Genomic DNA, 21,666 nt, shown 5'->3' on the forward strand with positions numbered 1-21,666 from the left:
AGAAGCAGCGATCCTGACTCTCTGTTCACACAACTGCTGGCTGGGGGGGGGTGGGTGGGTTTCAGGTGTAGTTTAAAGTGTTTTAACAGAATTATAGCTTTTTCTATGATGCACAGTCTTGGAGATTTACCTTTTGTTTGTACTTACGGTAAAAGGAAACTCACTGACTTAGTGGTGGCTCACAAGTGAAAAGACTCATGGTAAAAAAAAGAAAGACAGCTTCAGGATTGTGTTTTCTTTAACGTGCTTTGGTTTGGGAGCCTAAGTGTAACATCCCCCCATCTGCTGGAGAAGAGAGAGCACAGGGAGATGTGGGTCTAAACCCAGTTCTGGAACCGCAGCCTTTGGGAATTCTGCACACTGACAGCCTAAGTCTCTGCCTGCATTTCAACACATCACAAAGACCCCACTGGCGTGCCTTTTTATTTATGCAATTTTATACGTCTTGTCTAATGTCTTGACATCCTCAAAATATCAGAAGCAAGCCGTGTATCCTCTTCTAATTTAATGCAAAATTCTCAGGCATATTTAAGTTGGATTTCAAATACATGAAGGTGGGATAGAAGCTGGACCTATCGTCTGGACGGGATCTGAAGATCACCTTGCCTTGCAGCTCTTGAGTTGTCCCCTATTCCACGTTATTCCTATGCAGCATGTCCGCTCTGACGCCGTGTCTCTGAGGTGCTAAACCAAACAGACAGTCCCCGCTGGTTTAGGTGTCGCAGGCAGTTGCGTCGGCGTTCGGGATGTACGCAGCAGTGGAACACAGCCCCGTCCTCTGCAGCGACTCCAACATCCTCTGCCTGTCGTGGAAAGGCCGAGTGCCCAAGAGCGAGAAGGAGAAGCCTGTCTGCCGGAGGCGCTATTCCGAGGAGGGATGGCTGGCTACAGGGAACGGAAGAGGGGTTGTTGGAGTCACCTTCACCTCCAGCCACTGCAGGCGGGACAGGAGCACTCCACAGAGGATCAACTTCAACCTCAGAGGACACAACAGTGAGGTGAGAGATGAGCATCACTTTCCCATAAGGTCAGCAGCAAGTGGGCAGAAAACTTCTTTTATGCTTTCGTTTACTTTTTAAAAATAATCTTGGTGGTAATCTGCTGACTTTATAATTAAAGTAGTAGTACTAGTAAGGAACTGGAGAACTATATTTGTCAGTATCAAATCATGATAGTACAGTAGCAGTAAACTCATGTTTTGAAGTAAAAGCAAAGTGATCCCCCCCCCTTTGTTAAAAAATGGTTTGATAGTTTTTTAAGGAACAGAATTAGTGACCAAATGTTCTGCCACAGAATTAAAAACAACCTCCTCTCCTGCATTGGCTTTGTAAATAATTTTGCTTGTAATTGTCCTCACAGAAGAATTAAAAACAATATTAAGCGTGCTTCAGTGTTATGCATGTTTCGATCAGCTTTCTGCAGTTGAATGTTAAGGCAGGAGCAATTATCAGCATCATTCATTGTGCCAGTGAACAAAGTGATTATATTCACTGTTTTTAAAGCTATTAAGGAGTTATTTAATACTTATTTTTTGGGTGTAAGATACTTCTGAGATTCACATTTTTATTTTTGTGAAAAGTATAACTATTACTTGGACTCATTTCTTTATGAAATGAGCCAGCTTATGTATTGAGATGTGAAATCTTAATGAGGGCTTGTAGTTGGTGTCAATACAAGGACAAGGCAGCTGAAGATGCCCTGATTGCTGTTGTTCCCAGGTGTATGAGCTGAAATGTGTTTTTCTATTTTAGTCTCTCCGTAGCCTTTTCTGAAGCGCTACCCTTCTAATAAAGTAGGCTCCTCCCACTGAGTCTCCATCCCGGCCTCTGCAGTCTTGCTTGCTGGTGTCGTGTATGCTGTTCAGCATATGGCCAGCTCTGCTGATTTATTGACATACCTGCTGCATTGTGACTGCAAATGTTGGGAAGGATGGACATGATCACGTGGGTCCGATTTTACTTCAGCACCTTGGCCTCTCTGTTTTTGGGATCTTGGGAAGATGTAGAAGTTATGTATAACTGAGTTGGCAAACTGCACATTACCATTTCAAATTGATAACCAGAGGTCAAATTGGTTCATTCAGTTGCTGAAATTGGTTCATTTCTATGTAAATTACTAGTCGCTTTATTATTTTTATGCAAAATGAATTTTTTAAATTAGGATTTTTTTTCCCTTATTCCAATGAAGAGATGTCAGAAAAGCAGCTGAATGCCAGAGGCTTTTTTTAGGGAAATGGATGAAAGTTTTGCATGGGAAGCTGCCCCATCACTTTGCATGGCATCAACATGCGTGGCTCTCATCCCATACCCTGAGAGGGTTTGGAGTGTCTCGGGCTCCTCTTGGCCTCCATCGACCTGGCTCAGATCTCTGAGAAGGTGCCATCTGTCTTACGTAGCACTGTACTGGTACTCCGTATTGGACACAGATTCAATGGCCTGCAAATGTGCATTCACCCTCTTGGTTTTATAATTCTAATCAATGCAAAATGTGTCATCACCCCCTTTAAAAAATTTTTAATAAGCAGCATCACTTTCTTTGCAGAGTCCTCTTTCCTGAAGTTTCATACTGTTTCGCATTGAGAAGGTTTACTTAAAGATCAGTCTGCACTTGTTGCATACAAGAAGCTGTGTGCGCAAGTGTCCGCATGAGGTTAACCCCCCCCCGTGCCCCGCCCAGACCCTTTGTTTATCAGGTGGCAGCCATGTGCACTTTAATCCATTGTGAAGAACCAGTGATGTCACAGCAGCTCCAGCAGGAGGGCAAAGTGTAGGTGCGACTTAACATGAACAGGTGGTCATGTGGAGCCGACGTTAATTTGAGGGGGGGTGGGGATGTTCGGGGGGGGTCCCTGAAATACACGTTAGGACATACGGTCTACCTCACTTTTGCACACAGTGACCCAGCTCTGAGTTTTTAGTTTATAAAATAAGTTTTTTCCACAGTTGTACCAACACAGACTACTGGGTATATGACCCATGACAAACAGTTTTTACTCTAACATTTTTGTTTTATTTATGTGGGTTTTCAATGGAAAAATACCGAGAATAACATGAAATGGGTTTCTGTCCTCAGTATGTGCATTCAATTAGCATCGGTTCTTGTGCAGACTCTAAAAACAGATTTTGTCAAAGTAGCTATTTTACAGATGAAAGCAATAAGCTCAAAAGGGTAAAGGGTTACTGTTTCTCATATTATTTTTGTGTTTCCTTCATGAACTGTGCTGTTAAGGGGAAAGCACTCTGTCTTTGCAGGCTTGCACAGAACCTGATGCACAACACTCCTCTGCCTCCTGTTCAAACACTTTGTCCTGGGCCTGGTGCCTCAGCCTAAAGGCCGTTTGTGTCATGAGAGCAGGCAGGTTGCATTTGTCCTGAGATACCTACCCTGGCTCTGGGTCTGAGATGTTGGGATGTGAGCTGAATGTGCGATCAGGCTGAAACCCTCAGAGTTTCTCAGCATTAGTCTGCTCTTCTCGCTGCAGGAGGTCCTCCCTGGATTGCGTGACAGATCTGGCTGTTTTTAGAGCAGCGAGCCAGGGCGCTAATCTTAGCAGTCCTTGCGACCGCTACTGCCTGTCCTGTCCTTTTTTCCTGCCCCATTGCTGTCTCAGGGGGTGGGGATTAGGCCAGGAATGGAAGCCTCATGCAGGGAAGCATGTGGGCATTGCCCTGCTCCTTACTACTGGACACGTGTCTCCAAAGTGGGGTCACTTCTGCTGTGGCCACTTTGTGCTTCTCTGCTACAGGACAGTAAGGGATATTTTGCGTGGTTCTGTTTTTAGGGGCCTCCATTAGTCTAAAAAGAATTGTTTTCCTGAGACCATTCAGAGTGACTGTATGAGTTCCTCACTCTGATGTTGGTCCTGATTACACGCAGTCCATGTTCATAATACTTCCATTCACATTTATCTGGCACTTTCCTCCGAAGCAATTATTTACTAATTTATACAGCTGGGTAATTTTACTGGAGTAATTTACAGTAAGTACCTTATTCAGGGGTAGTACAGTGAATCATGTTCAGGATTACAGTACTAAATTCATTTTAGGTCATCACTCAATTCATTCCAGTGATCTGGGTGAGCATCCGCATAGACAGCCGGACACAGGAATCAAACCCATGACCTTTGGGTCCAAAGACAGTAGCTCTAACCACTACACTATTAGCGGTGGCTATTAAATCAGTAAGTGTATTATTTTCAGGTCTAAGGGATTAAGAAAATATAGAAATGACAAATTAGACTAAATGTTGGTAGTTATGTATCTTATTTAATTTGCTTGTTAGATCTTCAAGCAGTGAGTGAGTAACTGTAGTTCCCACAAAATTTAATTAACACATGTTTAAAAATAAATGAGCACAGTGTCATAAGCTTCTAATGTTTATTGATATGTATTGTACACGAATGATGTAGAAATCTTTCTGTTACTTGTAAAGGGTTAGTGGTTTTTTTTTTTTTTTTAATGGGGTGTGAAGGAGTGGCCAAGAATTTCAGCTGGGTTTTGTTGTGCCTTTTCTTTGCAGGTAGTACTGGTGCGCTGGAATGAGCCGTTCCAGAAGCTGGCGACATGTGACACAGATGGCGGCATTTTTGTGTGGATCCAGTATGAGGGCCGTTGGTCCGTGGAGCTTGTGAATGATCGTGGAGCGCAGGTAAAACAATGACAATGTTTTTGGAACTGAATACCTTACTTGAGCCTTAGCACTGCCTGCAGCTTCTGTCTTATATGAAACCAAACAAGTGAGCTTTTTTGTACACCTTTATTTTCCTTTTGTGGTTTCAAACACCAGTTGCTATGCTGCTCAAAGTGTGCCAGGTGTGTTCTGCGTTTCATGGTATTAAGTGTACTTCTCCTGCTTGTTCTCCCAGGTGAGCGACTTTACCTGGTCCCATGACGGCACACAGGCACTCATCTCCTACCGAGATGGCTTTGTGCTGGTGGGCTCCGTGAGTGGCCAGAGGCACTGGTCCTCGGAGATCAACCTGGAGAGCCAGATCACCTGTGGAATTTGGACGCCAGATGACCAGCAGGTGCGTGAGTGTCTGGATAGACTGTCCATTTGCCCGATAGGGAAGGCTTTTGCTACCTCAGCTAAAATGGTGCCGACTGTTCTCTTTAACTGTACCACAGAGAATTATAGTAGGATGCCAGAACCAAAGAACCATGTACAGTGTAGCTGTTCATATACATCCTGCATCAGTAGTGTCAAGTCTTGTTACAGAGCACTTTTCACTGGCAGCAAATAACAAGTTATAGATCTTTAAAATTTGCAGTGAGATTGATACATTTACATTTATAATTTAAGGTGCCTATTGGTTTGAATCCTGAGCTCATAGCTGTGTAAGGCTGCTGCTGTTACTGGGAATATACAGCAGTGTTTATTGCTCTTTCTTTTCGGTGTTATACAGCAAGCTAAGATCAATTAATAGTTAATTATAATTTGTGCACAATTTTTGATAAATGTAATTAAGTGAATTTAGCTTCAGGCCCTGTTTCATGTCTTTGTGTCACTGTGAAGCAGGCTAGGTGTGACACAATGCAATTGGTAATGCCGTGTCTGGGTGTGTGTGCTATTGTATTTCTTATTGTCATGGGCGGATGGAACTGAGGCCGGAGGGTTTCGGTAGGTGTGTGTTTCAAGTTCAGCATTCAGAGGAAAGATCCTTCCCATGACATTGGACAGCAATGATCAGTGAAGTTTGCTTTCTAAATGGTTCCCCACTGACTAGAGCGGTTTGTTCACTTGCTTAGGTGCTCTTTGGCACGGCCGATGGCCAGGTCATTGTGATGGACTGCCACGGCCGCATGCTCGCCCACATTCTGCTCCATGAGTCAGACGGCATCGTTGGCATGTCCTGGAACTACCCCAGCTTCCTGGTAGAGGATAGCAGCGAGAGTGACACGGACTCGGATGACTTCGCCCTGCCCCAAGGTACCTGCCAGGCTCCTGGTGAACCCACTGGCCCCTGGACTCCTTACTACGTTTAAGCTTCTACTCTGTATGCAGTCTTCTTTATGTGCGCCTTTGTACAGAAAGTCAAGTTTTGTTAAACTTTGATTAGAAGTTCTTGGTGGTCAGATCAGAAACTGGGTCCATCAGAAGTAGCCCAAGGACACCATCCATTCCATTCTGAAAACATTTGTTATACTGCTGCAGCTGTTATCCCTGCTTCAACTGGTGGGAAGGGCTTTTTATACCACTGTAGTGACTGGGGTGGATCACACTGAATCAAGGTGATGCAGTAGAGCATGTTTCCTGCTGTCCTGAGTGCTCAGCAGTATTTGACCTCCTATCCAAGGCCATTTTAAACGTGTGTATTAATTACATGGTGTCATCAGTGTTCCTATTTAATGCATCTGTCACAGTGCTGAAATCGGTCAGTGAGAGTGCAACAAGACATGGCATTTTTATAGCGATCGACCAAAGAAAATGTATAGTTGAATGCATATTCTCCTGAACTGTGAGATTCTGTTCAGTGCTACTCTTTGCTGCTGGGTGGCTTCTATCCTCAAGGTCATCGCCCTGTTGCTAATTGGTCGTGCCTCTTAACTCTTGCAGTGCACCACCTGAAGCCACTGCTCACGGTCAGCTTCACGTCTGGAGACATAAGCCTGATGAACAACTACGATGATCTGTCCCCCACCATCATCCACTCAGGGCTTAAGGGTATGTGGGCCTGGCTGCTCTGCATGTAGTCGTGTGTGCTTGGGGGTAGACTTCATTGTTCTTTCTTCCCAGATGTGGTGGTGCAGTGGTGCTCCCAGGGAGACCTGCTGGCAGTGGCTGGGATGGAACGCCTTTATCAGACCTCTGACCCTACCTGCGCCCCGCTCCCTAAAAATGCACTTGTCAAGTTCTACAATGTGCATGGAGAGCACATCTACACCCTAGAGACTCCTGTGCAGGTGAGCTTCTCTTTTGGGTCTGCACACCATGATTTGACTACTCCCAGTAGATTATACTATATATAATAATTTAATAGGGACAGCTGGTAGCATAGTGGATAGAACTACTGCCTTTGGATCCAAAAGTTGCAGGTTTGATCCCCACCTCTGGCTGTAGGACCCTTGGGCAAGGTACTAACACTAAAATTGCTCCATTAAAGTTTCCCAGCTGTATAAATGGGTGAATAATTGTAACCTTAACATGTAGGTCACTGTGAAGAAAAGCGTCAGCTAAATGAATAAATGTAACGTGTGTAATGTATACTCTCCTCTCCTTTGCCTCTGATTTGTTCTTCCTTTCTTCACCTCTTGGACTGCTGAGCTGGATTCAGTTTCAATGACCCAGGAACAGTGTGCTCTCGCACTCCATAACCTTTTGGGAGTATAACGACACCACTGCACTAGCTTGTCATTGTGCCATAGTAAGCTGGGCTGTAAGGTTGACTCTGTAGGCCGCTTCCCTTCCAGCGTCCCATCAGCACCCTCTGCTGGGGCCACCGAGACTCTCGGCTCTTCCTGGCAAGCGGGCCAGCGCTGCACGTGGTGCGGGTGGAGCACCGGGTGGCCAGCCTCCAGCTGCTCTGCCAGCAGGCCATTGCCAGTACGCTGCGGGAAGAGAAGGATGTCAGCAAGCTGAACATTCCTGCTCGCCTTTGCGCCTATGTCTCTGCTGCCTTTGCTCCCACCATCAAGGTACTGGCTGCTTACCATCGGTGAAGTGTCAGCCACACTTCTGCATGCTGTCATTAAGCCCTTAGCAACTCACCCCTTTCTCCCTTTATGTAGGTGTACTTTCCACTGGGTATTTCACTTAATCCAATATTTCAGCAATTATGAAATTCTGAAATTAACAAAAACTAAATAATGTTTTATAATTTCTGTCAATTTTGCTAGTGAACCAACAGAGAATTTATTTTACTGGAACAAGTAACATGAGCTCTAGGGTACAACATGTTATCGTTGGTTGTTAAACTTATTTGAATTGTGTGATGGATTTAATTAACATCCCTGTAAAGCCTAGTTAAGGGCTCAGATAGTTTGTACTATCTCAGCACCCTGTGAGAACCAGGGTTCCCCACTCCTAGCTTACAGTAACCAAAGAATGTTCCACCTCCCAGCCTCCCATTCCGGACCCTAACAACATGCGTGACTTTGTGAGCTACCCCATGGCCGGAAATGAACGGTTCCACTGCACCATGAAGCGCACGGAGGACAACCCGGAGGTTGGCGGGCCCTGCTACACCCTATACCTAGAGTACCTGGGGGGCCTGGTGCCCATCCTCAAGGGTCGCCGCATCAGCAAGCTGCGGCCAGAATTTGTCATCATGGACCCCAAGACAGACGGCAGAGCAGGTAGCTGGGTCGCGGCAGGTCCTGACACTGGGCAGTGCAGGAAAGGAGCAGTTCAGACAAGTGATGATTGTCATGCTTAACTTCATGAGGAAAAGTACAGATACGGTAAATGTAACAAGCATGTACATGGTGGAAGAAGTGAGGTCCAAGGGTACCTTGGTGTGTCATTGAGTAACAATGTAGTAGTTCAGTTGTGATTACCAGCTTTGAAATTTTAAATTTCATTTAGCTAAGATAAACCGTTGAAATGGAGATTAGAACTGCAGGACTGAGTGATGTTCATCCAGTGTACTTTGTGTGTTCCTTGTTCCCCATCTGGTGGTTAGATGAGATCTATGGAAACAGCTTGATTTCGTCCATGATTGACAGTTGTAACTGCTCGGACTCCAGTGATATTGAGCTCAACGATGACTGGGTCGGGAAGAAATCACCAAAGATATCGAGGGGGAGCAAATCGCCCAAACTGCCAAGGTACCACGTTGCACTCTTATTTTATATATATATTTATTTATTTATTTGGCAATGTTGTAATGTACAGTGTGTTATAATTGATATTGTTGGTTTTTTGGTTATTGTAGTTGTCCCCCTGTATTTTCATGTGACTAGCTGCCAATGTTCTTTTTGCAATGCATGCTTATATATACTGTTTTTCTTTTTTAATCTTATATTAATTACCCTCTCTGTAGAGACTTAGTCTGTCCCTTTACCAACAGGATCAATATTGACCCTAGAAAATCCCCTAAGCTTTCTCGAGCAACACAGGAAGTGTCCCGGTCCCCACGCTTGCCTATTCGAAAACCTTCCATTGGTTCTCCTAGCCTGACTCGTAGAGAATTCCCCCTGGATGACATCACTCAGGTACAGTCAGTTTAAAAACGGTAATGTCGGGTGTTTGCACGGTGATGTTTGTTCATCTGAATTTCTTTTTATTTCTCTGTGGGACATTCTTTTGCAGATATCTATGTTGACAGAAGGGGTTTGCTGCACTTCAAGGGGAGAATTAAGCAAACTTGGGAAGTCCTGTTTGTCTGAACTTGTTTTTGTTTATGAGGGCTGATCTCTTTATTTTACAGCACAATTACCTAGCTCAGGTCACGTCCAACATTTGGGGGACAAAGTTTAAGATTGTGGGTCTAGCTTCTTTCCTGCCAACGAACCTAGGAGCCGGTAAGTTTAACAAGGTGTTTGTGCAACTGCACAAAAACAATTCATGTTCTTGTCTAGGAGTTATTGGTATGCTACAGTGAAACATGATTTAATTGAACAGGAACAAAAATGAAAAATATGTTCTTAGGAACTGTCAGTGTGATACACCACAGATTCTGTTTGTAGACTGTTACCATGCCAGCCCTGACAGGGGATATGTCTTAACCAAGACCTTCTCCAATATTTTTCATCCCTTCGGACAATATGTTAATGTGTAAACCAACCATTTATTACCAGTTAAATTCTCATACACATTTCTCCAGAGATTGTTGGGGGCAGCTGGTAGTATAGTGGTTAGAGCTGCTGCCTTTGGACCCAGAAGTTGCAGGTTTAAATCTAATCTCCAGCTGCAGTACCCTTGAGCAAGGTACTTACCCTAAATTGCTCCAGTAAAGTTACCCAACTGTATGAATTGATAAATAATTGTAAGTAGCTTAGCGTTGTAAGTCACTCTGGCGAAAAGCATCAGCTAAATGAGTGAATGTATTGAGGAGACTTTGGAAGAGTCTAAAATGATTTTCTTTAGACCTCAGTAGTAGAGAGTCTCTCTTCTGTGGGTCTAGATTTTCCCCAGTGTTTGAAACTCAGTGAACCGGGGGTAAAATTGTAGATGTTGCTCCGATATCAGGTAATGCTTATTTTTGTAATAAGAGTTGTCAGTTGTAAAGTATGGGAATAAGTAAAATGTGTGGTTTTTTTTTTTTTTTCTTTTTTCTTTTTTCTTCAGTCATCTACAAGACGAGCCTGCTACACCTCCAGCCTCGGCAGATGACCATTTACTTGCCAGAGGTGCGCAAGATCTCCATGGAATACGTTAACCTGCCTGTCTTCAGTCCCAATGTCTTCAGTGAGGATGAGGATGATTTGCCAGGTATAACAGCAGGTGGTGTAGTGGATAGAGCCACTGTCTTGTATTCAAAATATCCAAATTTGAATCCTTCTGTAGTACCCTTGAGCAGAGTACTGATCCTAAATTCCTCTAGTAAAAATTACCTGGTTGTATAAATGAGCAAATAATTGCAAATATTAATATTGTAAGTTGGTTTGGAGAAATCATTGAAGACTAAGTTGACATCTACATAAATAACCGAATTGAAATGATTTGACTCGCATTAGCGAACTCAGCTGATTAATTGCAATTAATGCGTGACTATGGGGTCTATATTGCTCATCACGGCATACAATTTCTGTTTACAGTAACAGGACCCTCAGGAGCTGCTGATGACAACCCCCCATGTACAGTCAACATCCCCATTGCACCTATCCACAGCCCTGCCCAGGCCATGTCCCCTACGCAGAGCATTGGCCTTGTCCAGTCCCTCTTGGCCAATCAGAATGTTCAGCTGGACATCCTCTCCAATCCTACGGCAGCTACAGTGGCCGGAGTCTCTGAGCAGGATGCAGTACTGACAGCACAGTACACAGTGCCCACTAGATACTCTAGCCCTGGACAGGTGATATTTGGAGGTCTAGAAGTAGGACGCCTTGTAGTTGGGCCTCAGACTCCCCTTCAACAGCAGCAACAGAATCAACAACCACAGCAACAGCAACAACAATCTCAGTATCAGCAACATCAGCAGCATCAACAACCACAGCATCCACAATATCAACAGCAGCATCAACAACCACAGCATCCACAATATCAACAGCAGCATCAACAACCACAGCAACAACCACAGCATCAGCTACATCAGCAGCAGCAACAGCATCCACTGCAACTGCAGCAACAACAAAATCAGCAGCAACACCACCTCCATCAACAGCAGCAACAGCAACATCTGCTGCAACAGTTACAGCAGCAGCAGCAGCATCTGCACCAGCACCTACACCATCATCAACAGCATTATCAGCAACAGCAGCAACATCACCAGCAACATCAACAGCAGCAACATATTCAGCAGCAGCAGCTGCAGCAGAATCAGCAGCAGATGTTACAGCAGCAACAGCAAATTCAACAGCAGCAGCTCCAGATTCAGCAGCAAATTCAACAAATGCAGCAGCAGCAGCAGCAAATTCAACAGCAGCGTCAACAGCAAATCCAGCAGCACCAACAGCAGCTTCAGCAGCATCACCTGCAGATGCAGCAGCTACAAGTCCAGCTTCCACCACCACTGCCCTCCAGCCAGCCTCCAGCTTCACTGCATCAGCTTCCAGGAATGTTGCAGGGCGACCATGGCCCAGAACGAGGGGAGCATGAGCATCTGCTGAAAATGAAGCCACTGCGTTCCATGCCACAGCTGGCTGAGGGTGACGCCCTGGTCTTCAGCGCCCCACTGGAACTCAGTAAGATGAATCCACCCCCGCCCTATCCAGGCACGGTGGCTGCAGCTGTTGCTGTAGTTGCAGCATCTGCCAGCACCGTAGGGCCACCGCCAGCCCCCTCCCCAACAGGGCCACCTCCACCTGTGGATCTGTGCCTGAAGAAGGGTGAGTTTTCACTGTACCCGCCTGCTCCCCCATATCAGACACCTCTGGGCTACGAGAGGATCACCACTTTTGACAGCAGCGGGAACGTGGAGGAGGTGTGTCGGCCACGCACTCGGATTGTGTGCAACCAGAGCTTGTATGCACTGCAGGGTCCTGGCTGCTCAGCCACCCTTAGGGTGACCTCTGAGGAAAAGAAAGTACAGCTCCCTTATGCCTCCGCCACCCTTAACCGGCTCACCGTGCCTCGCTACTCCATTCCAAGTGGGGACCCTCCCCCATATCCTGATCCAGCCAATCAGACAAGCTGTGGGCGGAGTCCTGCCCAGCGCATTGACAGCAGCTTGATCCATGCCACTCTGCGGCGCAGTGGTAGGGACGCAACAGTGCTCAAGGTCTCCCAGGCAATGGATGCCCCGAGGACTCTGCCCACCAAGTCCAAGGTGAGTGGTGCACTGGCAGCCACTTACCAGCAGAGGGCAACCACTGCCCTATACACCTGCAGCCAGTGCAGCAGCAGCAGCGGAGGCAGCGGCATTGCCGGCGGCACCATTATCCGGCAGGACTTCCCAGCAGGTGGTGCCCTCCAGCACAGCACGGTGATGGTTCACTCAAGCAGCGCCTCACCGCTGGCCTCTCAGTCCTCATATAACCTGCTGAGCTCACTGGACGGCACCCGTGACCGCACAGACTACGTCAACTCTGCCTTCAGTGAGGACGAGACTTTGAGCCAGCAGTGCCAACTGGAGAAGTCTCTGCGGCAGCTGGCCCTAGGAGAGGTCAGCCTTACACTCAAGCGACCCCCACCCTACCAATGGGACCCAGCCACCTCAGAGGAGATCTGGGTACCCCAGGAGCGGTCCTCACTGCCGGTTGCTCCCAACCACCTGAAGCCCCCGCCGCTCTTCCTCGCTCCAGCCCAGCACATGGACGTGTCACGATTGCCCTTTGTTCTGTCGCCCAAATCACCCAGCAGCCCTGGTGGCACTGGTGGGTACCAAGTGTCTCTGCCCTTCCCTACAGGCCCCAGTCCGTACACTGGGCCACAGCTGCAGCCCATGCAGCCGCCGCCGCCTCCCCCTGCGCAGCCCTGCTCTGCCAAGGAGCTCGTAACCCCCTTGCCTTTTCCACAGCAGGACCCCTCCATGGTGTTGCCTCCAGGCTACCCTCCACCTCTGGCCTGCTGCCAACTGCCCCCAATGTACCCGGGTAGTAGCTCTTGTGCTGCCTTGTCGCTGCCTCCCATTGCGCTACATCCTTGGAATCCTTACACCCTCTGTCCCCCCATGCAGAGCCCCTCAGGGACACTCCCACCCAAGACCCACATGGTGGTAGAGAAGCCTGTGCTCTCGCCTCCTCCCCCCGCTGACCTCCCGACTCTTGTGGCCTCTCCTGAGGCGGCGGCGGCTGCAGGGGTGGAGGTAGCCGACAGCTTCCAGGAGGTTCTGTCCCTGAGCGAAAGCCCCGTACCTCAGAGATCTGACAAGTTTGGCAAAAAGAGCCGCAAGAGGCTGGATAGCCGTGCCGAAGAAGCCAGCGTGTCTGCCATCACCGAGGGCAAGGCTAAGAAGGAGGGCCGCGCCCTGGGAGACTTCAACTCGCTCATCTCCAGCCCCAGATTGGGCCGTGACAAGAAGAAACCCAAGAGTCAGAAGGAGCAGCAGAAAGCCAAGAAGCTGAACAAGACTAGTGAGTTTCAGGACAGCTCGGAAAGCGAGCCGGAGCTGTTCATCAGCGGCGATGAGCTGCTCAACCAAAGCCAGAGTAGCAAGAAGGGCTGGAAGAGCAAGCGTAGCCTGCGCACTGCCAGCGAGCTGGATGACTTCAAGGGCCGCAAGGCTAACGAGAAGGAGGACCGTGGCCTGGGCAGCCAGGGCTTCGTCTATGTCATGGCAAACAAGCAGCCGCTGTGGAATGAGGCCACACAGGTCTACCAGCTGGATTTTGGAGGAAGGGTCACGCAGGAGTCGGCCAAGAACTTCCAGATCGAACTGGAAGGAAGACAGGTAAGGACAAAAAAAAGACCAAATGGCGTCTTATGCTCATGACTGTACTACTTGTAGTTTTGCTCAAATATCGAATGGTGTTTTCATTAGAGTTCTTCTACTGAGTTGGTCTTCATCGGTATTTTTGATTACACTTGCAGGTGATGCAGTTTGGGAGGATTGATGGCAACGCCTATATCCTCGACTTTCAGTACCCGTTCTCTGGCGTGCAGGCCTTTGCCGTCGCCCTGGCCAATGTCACGCAGCGGCTAAAGTGAGAATCTGCTTCGCTCCACTTCATGGTGCCACCCAGGAGCAACTCGGTCCGTTTCCTCTCCTGTGTTCATAGCCGTGGAAAGATCCGACTCTACTGACCTGGAAAGATCCGACTCTACTGACCTGCAATACGCACAGCTGCCAAGGGGGGCAGCAGAGTGCCGGGTTACGGGGGTGACGGACACGTGATGTGGTCACCAGTGTGGGACGTGGGCTTCATCTGTTTGTACTTGTTGCAAATATGTGCTGGCCAAGGTTGCTGGGCTGGTGGACACACACTTTCCTTACTGACTGCCTTATATGAGTTTTCTTTCCTATGAATACTGTTACATTAGAGTTTTTTCAGTCCGGTTTTTAAACACACCAGTAATACTTGAAAACTGTATCTGGAAAATGAATTGCTTACTTGCAGATGTTACAGGTACTTCTGGGCACTGAAATCGATAACTATGACGTTTAGGAGAAATTGATTACAATTTTTAGCTTTATAAGAAAGACATGTTTTGTGTAAGGCTTTTTTTTTTTTTTTTTTTTTTTTTAAACAGTTAGAATTTAATTTTTGCAACAGTTGCGATGATGGATATGGAAGAACCATTTTGGACTTTGTGTTTTGTAGTCCCAGGATTATCACTTGAAACAGGAAAACTTTTTAATTTCAGTGGTGGTCATTCATTCTGCAAGGATTGTTGGAAGGATTATGTTGGCAGAATCCATCTGGATCTGTAGTTCAGCACATCTGCTTCAAAGTTTTGTGTTAATGATTTCAAAATGTATATACTGTCCAGATTATAATTGTACATTTATTATGTAGCATTCGGTGATCTTAGTACCTTGTTTACAAAAATAATTTATTAGAGAGGCAGGAGGATGAGTTAAGGTCCTGCTTTTGGAAGGGCATCAATTTGAAGTTGTGACGGTGGTGCTTGTGGACATTCCGGTGTATGTGCTCTAGTCGTTGAATGACAATTTCAGCAGCAAAAGATCTGTCGTCTCCCGTCACTTCTGTGAAGTGATTTGGTTCTTTTGCCGACTCAACATAAACTCGGACGTGTAAGCAAGGTACAGGAGATGATGTACATTTCACCTGTTGCTTCATACCTTTTTACCGTGTAAATTCTTGTCAAATATCGGTGTCATTGTAAACAGGTCTAGTGCATGAGGCAGTTTTTAAAAAAAAAAAAAAAGTTTCTCACCTTGATTGGATATGAAATGGCTCAATGTGACAATGTAACACAATGCTGTACTTCTGTCTTTGAGGGGGAGATGCTTTCAGTCAGTGAGTCGCGCATGTGATGCTGGAGAAGAACTAACTTCCCCCAAAGGCGAAGAGAACGGATCAGTTATACAGTAACCCCGATTCAGATTTGTTTTGACAAGGAAATGCGTTCTTGTGTCCTCCGGTGGTTTACTTAGGTGTCCGTCTGAGACGGAGTTGCTCAGGCTTAGGGTCACTGACTGCGGCGGACCCACCCATGTGACTACTTGTGATGGTCACAGTTGATTCTCGTGATGAGCTGTTCAGAAATGGTTCTGAAATCCTCGAATTGGGATCCGGCTGTTTAATGATGTTTCAGCCGTCATGGTTGTCCTCAGGTGCATGCCTTAACACCGTCGCTGAATGCTGTAAATGGAGGAAGTCGCCCCAGTCGTGAACACACGAGTGTCAAGTGCTGCGTGTCGACGCCCTCCAGCACACGTGTCCGTAGCAGCGTGGCCCGGTTCCTTAGAGGCGGACCCTCACAAGGTAGCCTAGCCACGCTCAGGCTGGAGCCATTCCGGCACGTGGTGGGTTCTGCTGGCGGCGACCTCATGTCCTTCTGATGCTCTTGGTTCGATATGTTGCTAGGCCACACCTGGGCCTACAAGTTTGCAGAGTCACACCTGACTGGGGCTCATTATACTCACAGGAAGTGTCGGCTGACCTGAAGTGCTTCAACTGCGTCCGCTTTCGTTCTTTTCTTTTCCGTACAATAACGTAGAGCTCGGTAAGGTGGTGTAGACAAGAACAAATGGTACGGAAGGAGGGTCAGCGTCGGCCTGGAGTGGTGCGTGGGACGCGGAACGTTGCGTGATATTTTAGTGTCCGCTTCAATCCTTGTGTCGACTCTTTAGTTGTGCAATATTTTAGACAAAAGCTGTTTGTTCTTCGCTGTTACATTTCAATGTGACTTTTGCAGAAGTCGCGTGAAAAATTGTCGTGAGGAAACATCTCATCCACATATTAGTTCTTACATTTTATTTATACAGGTTATTTCTTATGCTAGTTACTGTATATAATTTGTGGACTTGCTGAACAAGTGTATCGTGTAAGACTGATGTGGGGCGGCGCCGTCCCGTGTGCCCGAGTGTTCTCGTCTGTGTGTTTGCGCAGGGTTCGTCTGTTTGGTGGAGTCGGTGTCCAGCGTGAGGCTCCGCACATCCCAGTGTTATCTATTTATACGGTAAAATATGGTTCTGTCCGCATGAGAGCCCATAAAAGCGAACACTTCATTTTCCGCATGTTCATATTTCACTAGTGCAGGTAGCACCCTCATGTGTTGGTTGATAGGTATTTATTTCAAGATTTCTACGAAGACACATTACCGATTCCATGAATGACGACCTATATGAGTCTCCTGTAAGAGTTAGGTTAACCTTTATTTTTCACTTTGAATTGATGAAGTAATCTGTATTGGACAGTGTAGTTTGTGGCATTTGAGTATAACTGTGCTTCATAGATGTAGGCTTAAAGAAAATACTTGAAAAACCAAAATGAGGATATTATTTGTCGGATTTGGTGGCTGAATGTCAGTAGTTTGTGTTTATAAGGCATGCCATTTAAATTATTTTGCAGTTTTCTGTGTTTCATGTTTTAGAGTAACGTGACATGGGGGGGAGATAAAGCATGTTAATGTTGAAACAGATGTTCCACAGTGTCTGGTCCTGGAGACCTGGAGAGGTAGGCCTGTCCTCCTTTCTGTCTCTAGGTCTTGTACCCATGATGCACTTGGGTTGGGGACAGCAGGTGAGGAATGGTGATTCTAATTTTCATTTGTGAAATGCTGTTTGTGAGAAGGAGGAGCTCGGAAAGGTAAATTTTTTTTTTTTTTTTTTTTTTTTTCTCTCCTCCTGATTTGCAGACCTGAGATGATTCGGGTTCCAGGTTCTGTCTTGTACTGTAAAACACATGATTTGATCTTGTTGAGCTCATGTTTTGGTTTCTTTTGTTTCCCTGGAAGTTGTCAGTTGTTAGCTGTTGCTTAATAAAAAATGTGCAGGTTAAAAATGTCTTTTTTTTTTTCTTCATTCTGGAAGATCATCCTGATTATTTTCTTCATTCCAGTATAATATTAACCAATAACCTATATGACACCTTTGTCTGGTGTGACCAGTGGTGTTTAGGTTGTACAAGCTGTGTGTCAGCTCCTGCACTCTCACACCCGAACCTGTTAGCAACATGTTTTGTTCTTAACTCCAAGGTCACTTTTACCACAAAGATACACAATTAATAGAAAATTAATAATATCAACATCCCTCTTTCTTTGTGGATTAGGTTCTGTTAAAAAAAAAAAAAAAAAAACTGCAATAAAGCTATAATCATATGATTAACATTTTATTCAATTTCAACTATTCAAATTAAACGTAATTTTAATGTTACCGAACATAAATACATTGTCTCCACCGACTCCTGATGCCAACTGTTGTTCAGTTCATGTGTCCAACGTTCCTCATCTTCTCATTAACCACAGACAGGGCTGTAAATGATGGAAGGGAGTTGAGCTGAGGTGGTTCCGCTCAGGTTTGTTATCTTCACTGAAGAGATTTTTCACAATTACATTCTTTCAAAAGCTGACACTTTTCTCCAATGCCATTGACAGCATTTCTCTACTTACACTGATTTACCCACTTATACGTGGGTAATTTTAACTGGAGCATGGATGGGTAAATATTTTTATCGAGGGATTTTTAACCAGCGACTTTCCAAACTGAAGGCAATTGTGCTTCCAGCCTTCTTCTGAAATGGGGTTTTACTCATTTTTAAAAGATAGTTCATAAAATAAATAATTTAATGTATTTTATAACAGATTTTTTTTCTTTAACGGATCAGAATGTATTACCAGCTAGATGTCTGGCTCCTCACACTGTCCAACTCGACAGGTAAAAATTTTTCCATTTATCATTTCTGGCGATTAAAATCTTTATTCAATAAATTCTAAAATCTGTCATGTCAATGATAAAAATAAAACCAACTAATAGAAAGACTCCACCACAGGACCTTTAAGACACTAAAAGAGACCCCAAGGCTTAAAACCGTAAGTAATTAGATCATTTTAGACCAGAGATAAGTGAAGAAAATGAAATTTTAAGTAAATAAATCGGAAAGTAATTATATTTTTGAGAATTTACAACTGGGCCACTGGTAACAGGAGGAGATGGGGCGCTTAGCGTGATTTACCCCTTTATACAGCAGGGTATTATAGCTGTTTCCGTTCAGGGTAATGTAGTACAGCAGGAGGAGGGATTCGAACCCAGGACCTTAGACTGCAAGACTCGGACACCTCTAGCCACTAATTAGCGCACGAAGGCAGCGCATTGGTCCGCGGTAGCGCGCGCGGTGGCGCGCGCTCGCCCACGTAGCGCTCTCCGCGGTGCTGAACGCTGGTCACGCGGCGCGGCGCGCGCTCCCGTCGCTCCCGCTCTCCAGCCGCCTCTGTCTATCTGTCTTTTTTGTTTTTTTGTTTTTTTTTTTTTTTCTTTTTTGTGCCGTGGGATCCGCGGAAGAAAACGGACGGAGGGGAGCGAGCGGGGGGATGGAGCGGGATCCGGGGTCCGAGAGGCCGCTCTTGGCGGAGCTCAAGTGTTTGTGCCGGAGGATCGAGGAGGCGATTAAAGAGCTGAAGGAGGATCTGACGCCATGGAGGGACGAGCGCTTCTACAGGTATGAGGTACCCATTCATGCAGCCGTCATCGCCATCGCCATTGCCATTGCCACCATCATCATCATCATCACCGTCTTCATCATCATACCCCGAGCGAGGAGGGTCGCTGGAACACGCGTCTCTGCATTTATTTATATCCGCATGTTCAGTGCGGGCGCAGCGCTGCATGCTGCCTCTCCGGCTGTCGTTCTTTGTGTCACCTTTTATTAATTTTGTTTTCCCCTCCGGGGCCCCTCGAAGATATAATGAGAACCCTGGTGGATTTCTCCAGTTTGTCTTATTATTTTTTGCTGGGAATCGGACATCGCAGCCTCTGCAGTGACAGGTGACGGGGTGCAGTGAGGGCGCTCAGCCACCAGGGGGCGGTTATGTCACCATTTCCCCGCTCCGTCACACTGAACGGGCTGCGCTGCAGCGCTGCAGCGCTGCGCACTCATTTACACGGTATTCAGTACTTGAACACGCAGGTGGTGAGTTCATTATTAAATAGAGTAAGAGCAGACAATATCATGAAATATACCCGGGAGGGGTGGGCAGCCGCTTGGACCCGCAGAGGTTCATTTTTCTCCCAGTGCCTTGGCCTGCTTTTCCTTTGATCTCTTGCCAATTGACTTCTTTCAATCATAATATTGATATTTGCACGCTGCCTGATTTATTTACTGTCCCGTAATTACTTTGTCTTTTGCCTCATCTTATTATCGCCTGTTATAAGTATGAGCCGCTCTGTCACCCTGTTGAGGAGGAGGGCTGTGTAGAAATAAAGGGAACTGAAAGAAGGGATTTAAAATGTTATTCATGTCCCAACTACAGGGTGTGTCTCTCTACCCGCAGGCAGCGGAACATCTCAGCTGTGTCACGGCTCAGTGACGGTGATTACTGATGCTCAGTGGTGAATCCTGCGCCCACACAGGGCTCCGGGATCGAACGCGTGTGCGTGTGCGCGCGCGCGCGCTGTTAAGAGGATGCTCAAGCTCATGGAGAAGCTCAACTGGTAGATGTCAGGGAGAGAAGTGAAGGTGGAGCGGAGCGGAACCACGTGGGCACCCGTAGGTCAGGGTGGGGGTGTTGATGTGCGCCGTGGAGACGTGTGTTGCAGCGAGGACAATGATTTGTCATTTGATTGCTGAATATATAATGCGCGTGAGATGAGTACATGAATGAATCTTCTGGATGAGCTGGACGTCGGGAAGAGTCAGTTGGACCTGGATATAACAAGGTCTCGACCAGGAGTCCGTTCGAGCAAAAATTGTCGGTAGAATTGCATTTTACGGAATTTATGGTGGGCGCGGTGTAAATGCAACCTCTTACTCATACAGATACCGGCCGCCTTGGAGAGCGTCTGGGAATCACTTCCGCTCTTTCTCTGTTTTTCCCCTCTCACGTGACGGGTGAGCAATATGGCGCGGACTTGTGACGTACGATGACGTGTACCGCCGTCGCGCCATTGTGACGTACGCGGATATTGGAACGGGTACGCGGATGTATGGCGAGCTACAGAAATCAGTTGTAAGGTAGTCGGCTCTCCCTTTCTGAGCCCGCTGGCGGAACGACGATGGATCGGTGAGTTTAACATCTGCTGGAACCATAAAAAAATGTTTCTAATTTCCGGGTTGACGACTCGCTTGGCAAGTTGTTGGGTGGCTGGACAGAGAGTCAGTTGTCTCGTTCTTCTTCAAGTTCTTCTCCGTCGTAGCTGAAGTTTTTTCGAGGGTAGAATGATCATGAATAAATGAAAAAAAATAATCGCCTGGACCACTGTCTGTGTCTGTACGTTAGTGATGCGACACCGGAAAAATTAATTAAGCCACCCTCTCTCTCTCTGCGTCGCACACACCAGCGTCAGCCGTCCCTGGAAACAAACATGGTCCACCTGTGTCCACCTGTCCAGCTGTTCATCTGTCCAGCTGTGTCCTCCACTCACTCACTGCTCTAGTACTTGTGCATCCGATCATCGTGTCTGTGTGTCTGTCTCACTTTTTTCTGCCTCCAGTTGTTCCCCTTCGCTCAGGTCAGGAGGCAGTCGTGTACTCCGCACATTATAATAATTATATTTTCTGGAATTTTCATTAATTAATATTTCCTTATTTATGTGACACTTTTTTTTCCTCCCTCCAAAGCGACTCCAGTTAATCTGCCTACACTTATTGACCCATTTTTATATAATACAGCTGGATTATTTTACTGGAGTAATCTAAGGTAAGTACCTTCAGGGTAGCTGGAGGTGGGATTCGAACCTGCAACAGCAGCAGCTCTAACCGCTACAGTACCAGCTCTACCAGCCCCTTTATTCAGTTTTTCAAAGATGGATTACTGGTGAAGTAAACAGACCCTAAAGTATGTATTTAGCTACAGTTTTTTTAGGTGCAGCTCAGCGTGTGTGTGTGTGTGTGTGTGTTTGTGGGGGCTCGGCTGGGAAGACAACCTCAGTGTGTTTGCTCTCTCCCCCCCTTCCAGGCTCGCCCCGATGCGCCTCTACACGCTCTCCAAGCGACACTTTGTGCTCGTGTTCGTGGTTTTCTTCGTCTGCTTCGGTCTCACCGTCTTCATCGGCATCGCAGGTGG

The 21,666-nt window shown here is 46.5% G+C and overlaps 2 protein-coding genes across 4 annotated transcripts in view; both read left to right on the plus strand.

Annotated features, from left to right (window-relative positions):
- The first annotated feature begins 72 nt into the window (after positions 1-72).
- On the plus strand, positions 73-17,437 carry LOC108921089 (tubby-related protein 4-like). Its single transcript, XM_018730375.2, has 14 exons — positions 73-998; positions 4,519-4,647; positions 4,865-5,026; positions 5,748-5,928; positions 6,556-6,663; positions 6,736-6,902; positions 7,410-7,634; positions 8,060-8,294; positions 8,621-8,765; positions 9,008-9,152; positions 9,368-9,461; positions 10,228-10,371; positions 10,698-13,930; positions 14,071-17,437. Exons 1-14 carry the CDS (start codon positions 747-749, stop codon positions 14,185-14,187), a joined length of 5,337 nt encoding a protein of 1,778 aa, XP_018585891.1. The 5' UTR covers positions 73-746; the 3' UTR covers positions 14,188-17,437.
- Positions 17,438-18,787: 1,350 nt separating this feature from the next.
- Positions 18,788-21,666, plus strand: part of tmem181 (transmembrane protein 181) — an 8,541-nt gene continuing 5,662 nt past the window's right edge. For 2 of the 3 annotated variants that reach the window (XR_001965031.2, XM_018730402.2), the window contains exons 1-2: positions 18,788-19,103; positions 21,559-21,662. Coding sequence is in view for 2 of the 3 variants with exons in the window: in XM_018730402.2 (XP_018585918.1) it covers positions 18,976-19,103; positions 21,559-21,662 (232 nt within the window). In the remaining variant the exon portion in view is untranslated. Of the gene's footprint in view, positions 19,104-20,564; positions 20,665-21,558; positions 21,663-21,666 lie in introns of those variants that run through there. The other variant, XM_018730404.1, reaches the window with a different exon arrangement.

Source organism: Scleropages formosus, chromosome 1 (genome assembly GCF_900964775.1).
Source record: "Scleropages formosus chromosome 1, fSclFor1.1, whole genome shotgun sequence".
In the NCBI taxonomy this organism is placed as follows: domain Eukaryota; kingdom Metazoa; phylum Chordata; class Actinopteri; order Osteoglossiformes; family Osteoglossidae; genus Scleropages; species Scleropages formosus.

Bases quoted from the DNA above. Each gene is read 5' to 3' on its own strand.
- LOC108921089 (XM_018730375.2), top strand. From the start codon at position 747: ATGTACGCAGCAGTGGAACACAGCCCCGTCCTCTGCAGCGACTCCAAC. The intron at 6,903-7,409 runs GTGAGCTTCTCT...CTTCCCTTCCAG, and splicing joins CCCTAGAGACTCCTGTGCAG to CGTCCCATCAGCACCCTCTG. The intron at 13,931-14,070 runs GTAAGGACAAAA...TTACACTTGCAG, and splicing joins TCGAACTGGAAGGAAGACAG to GTGATGCAGTTTGGGAGGAT.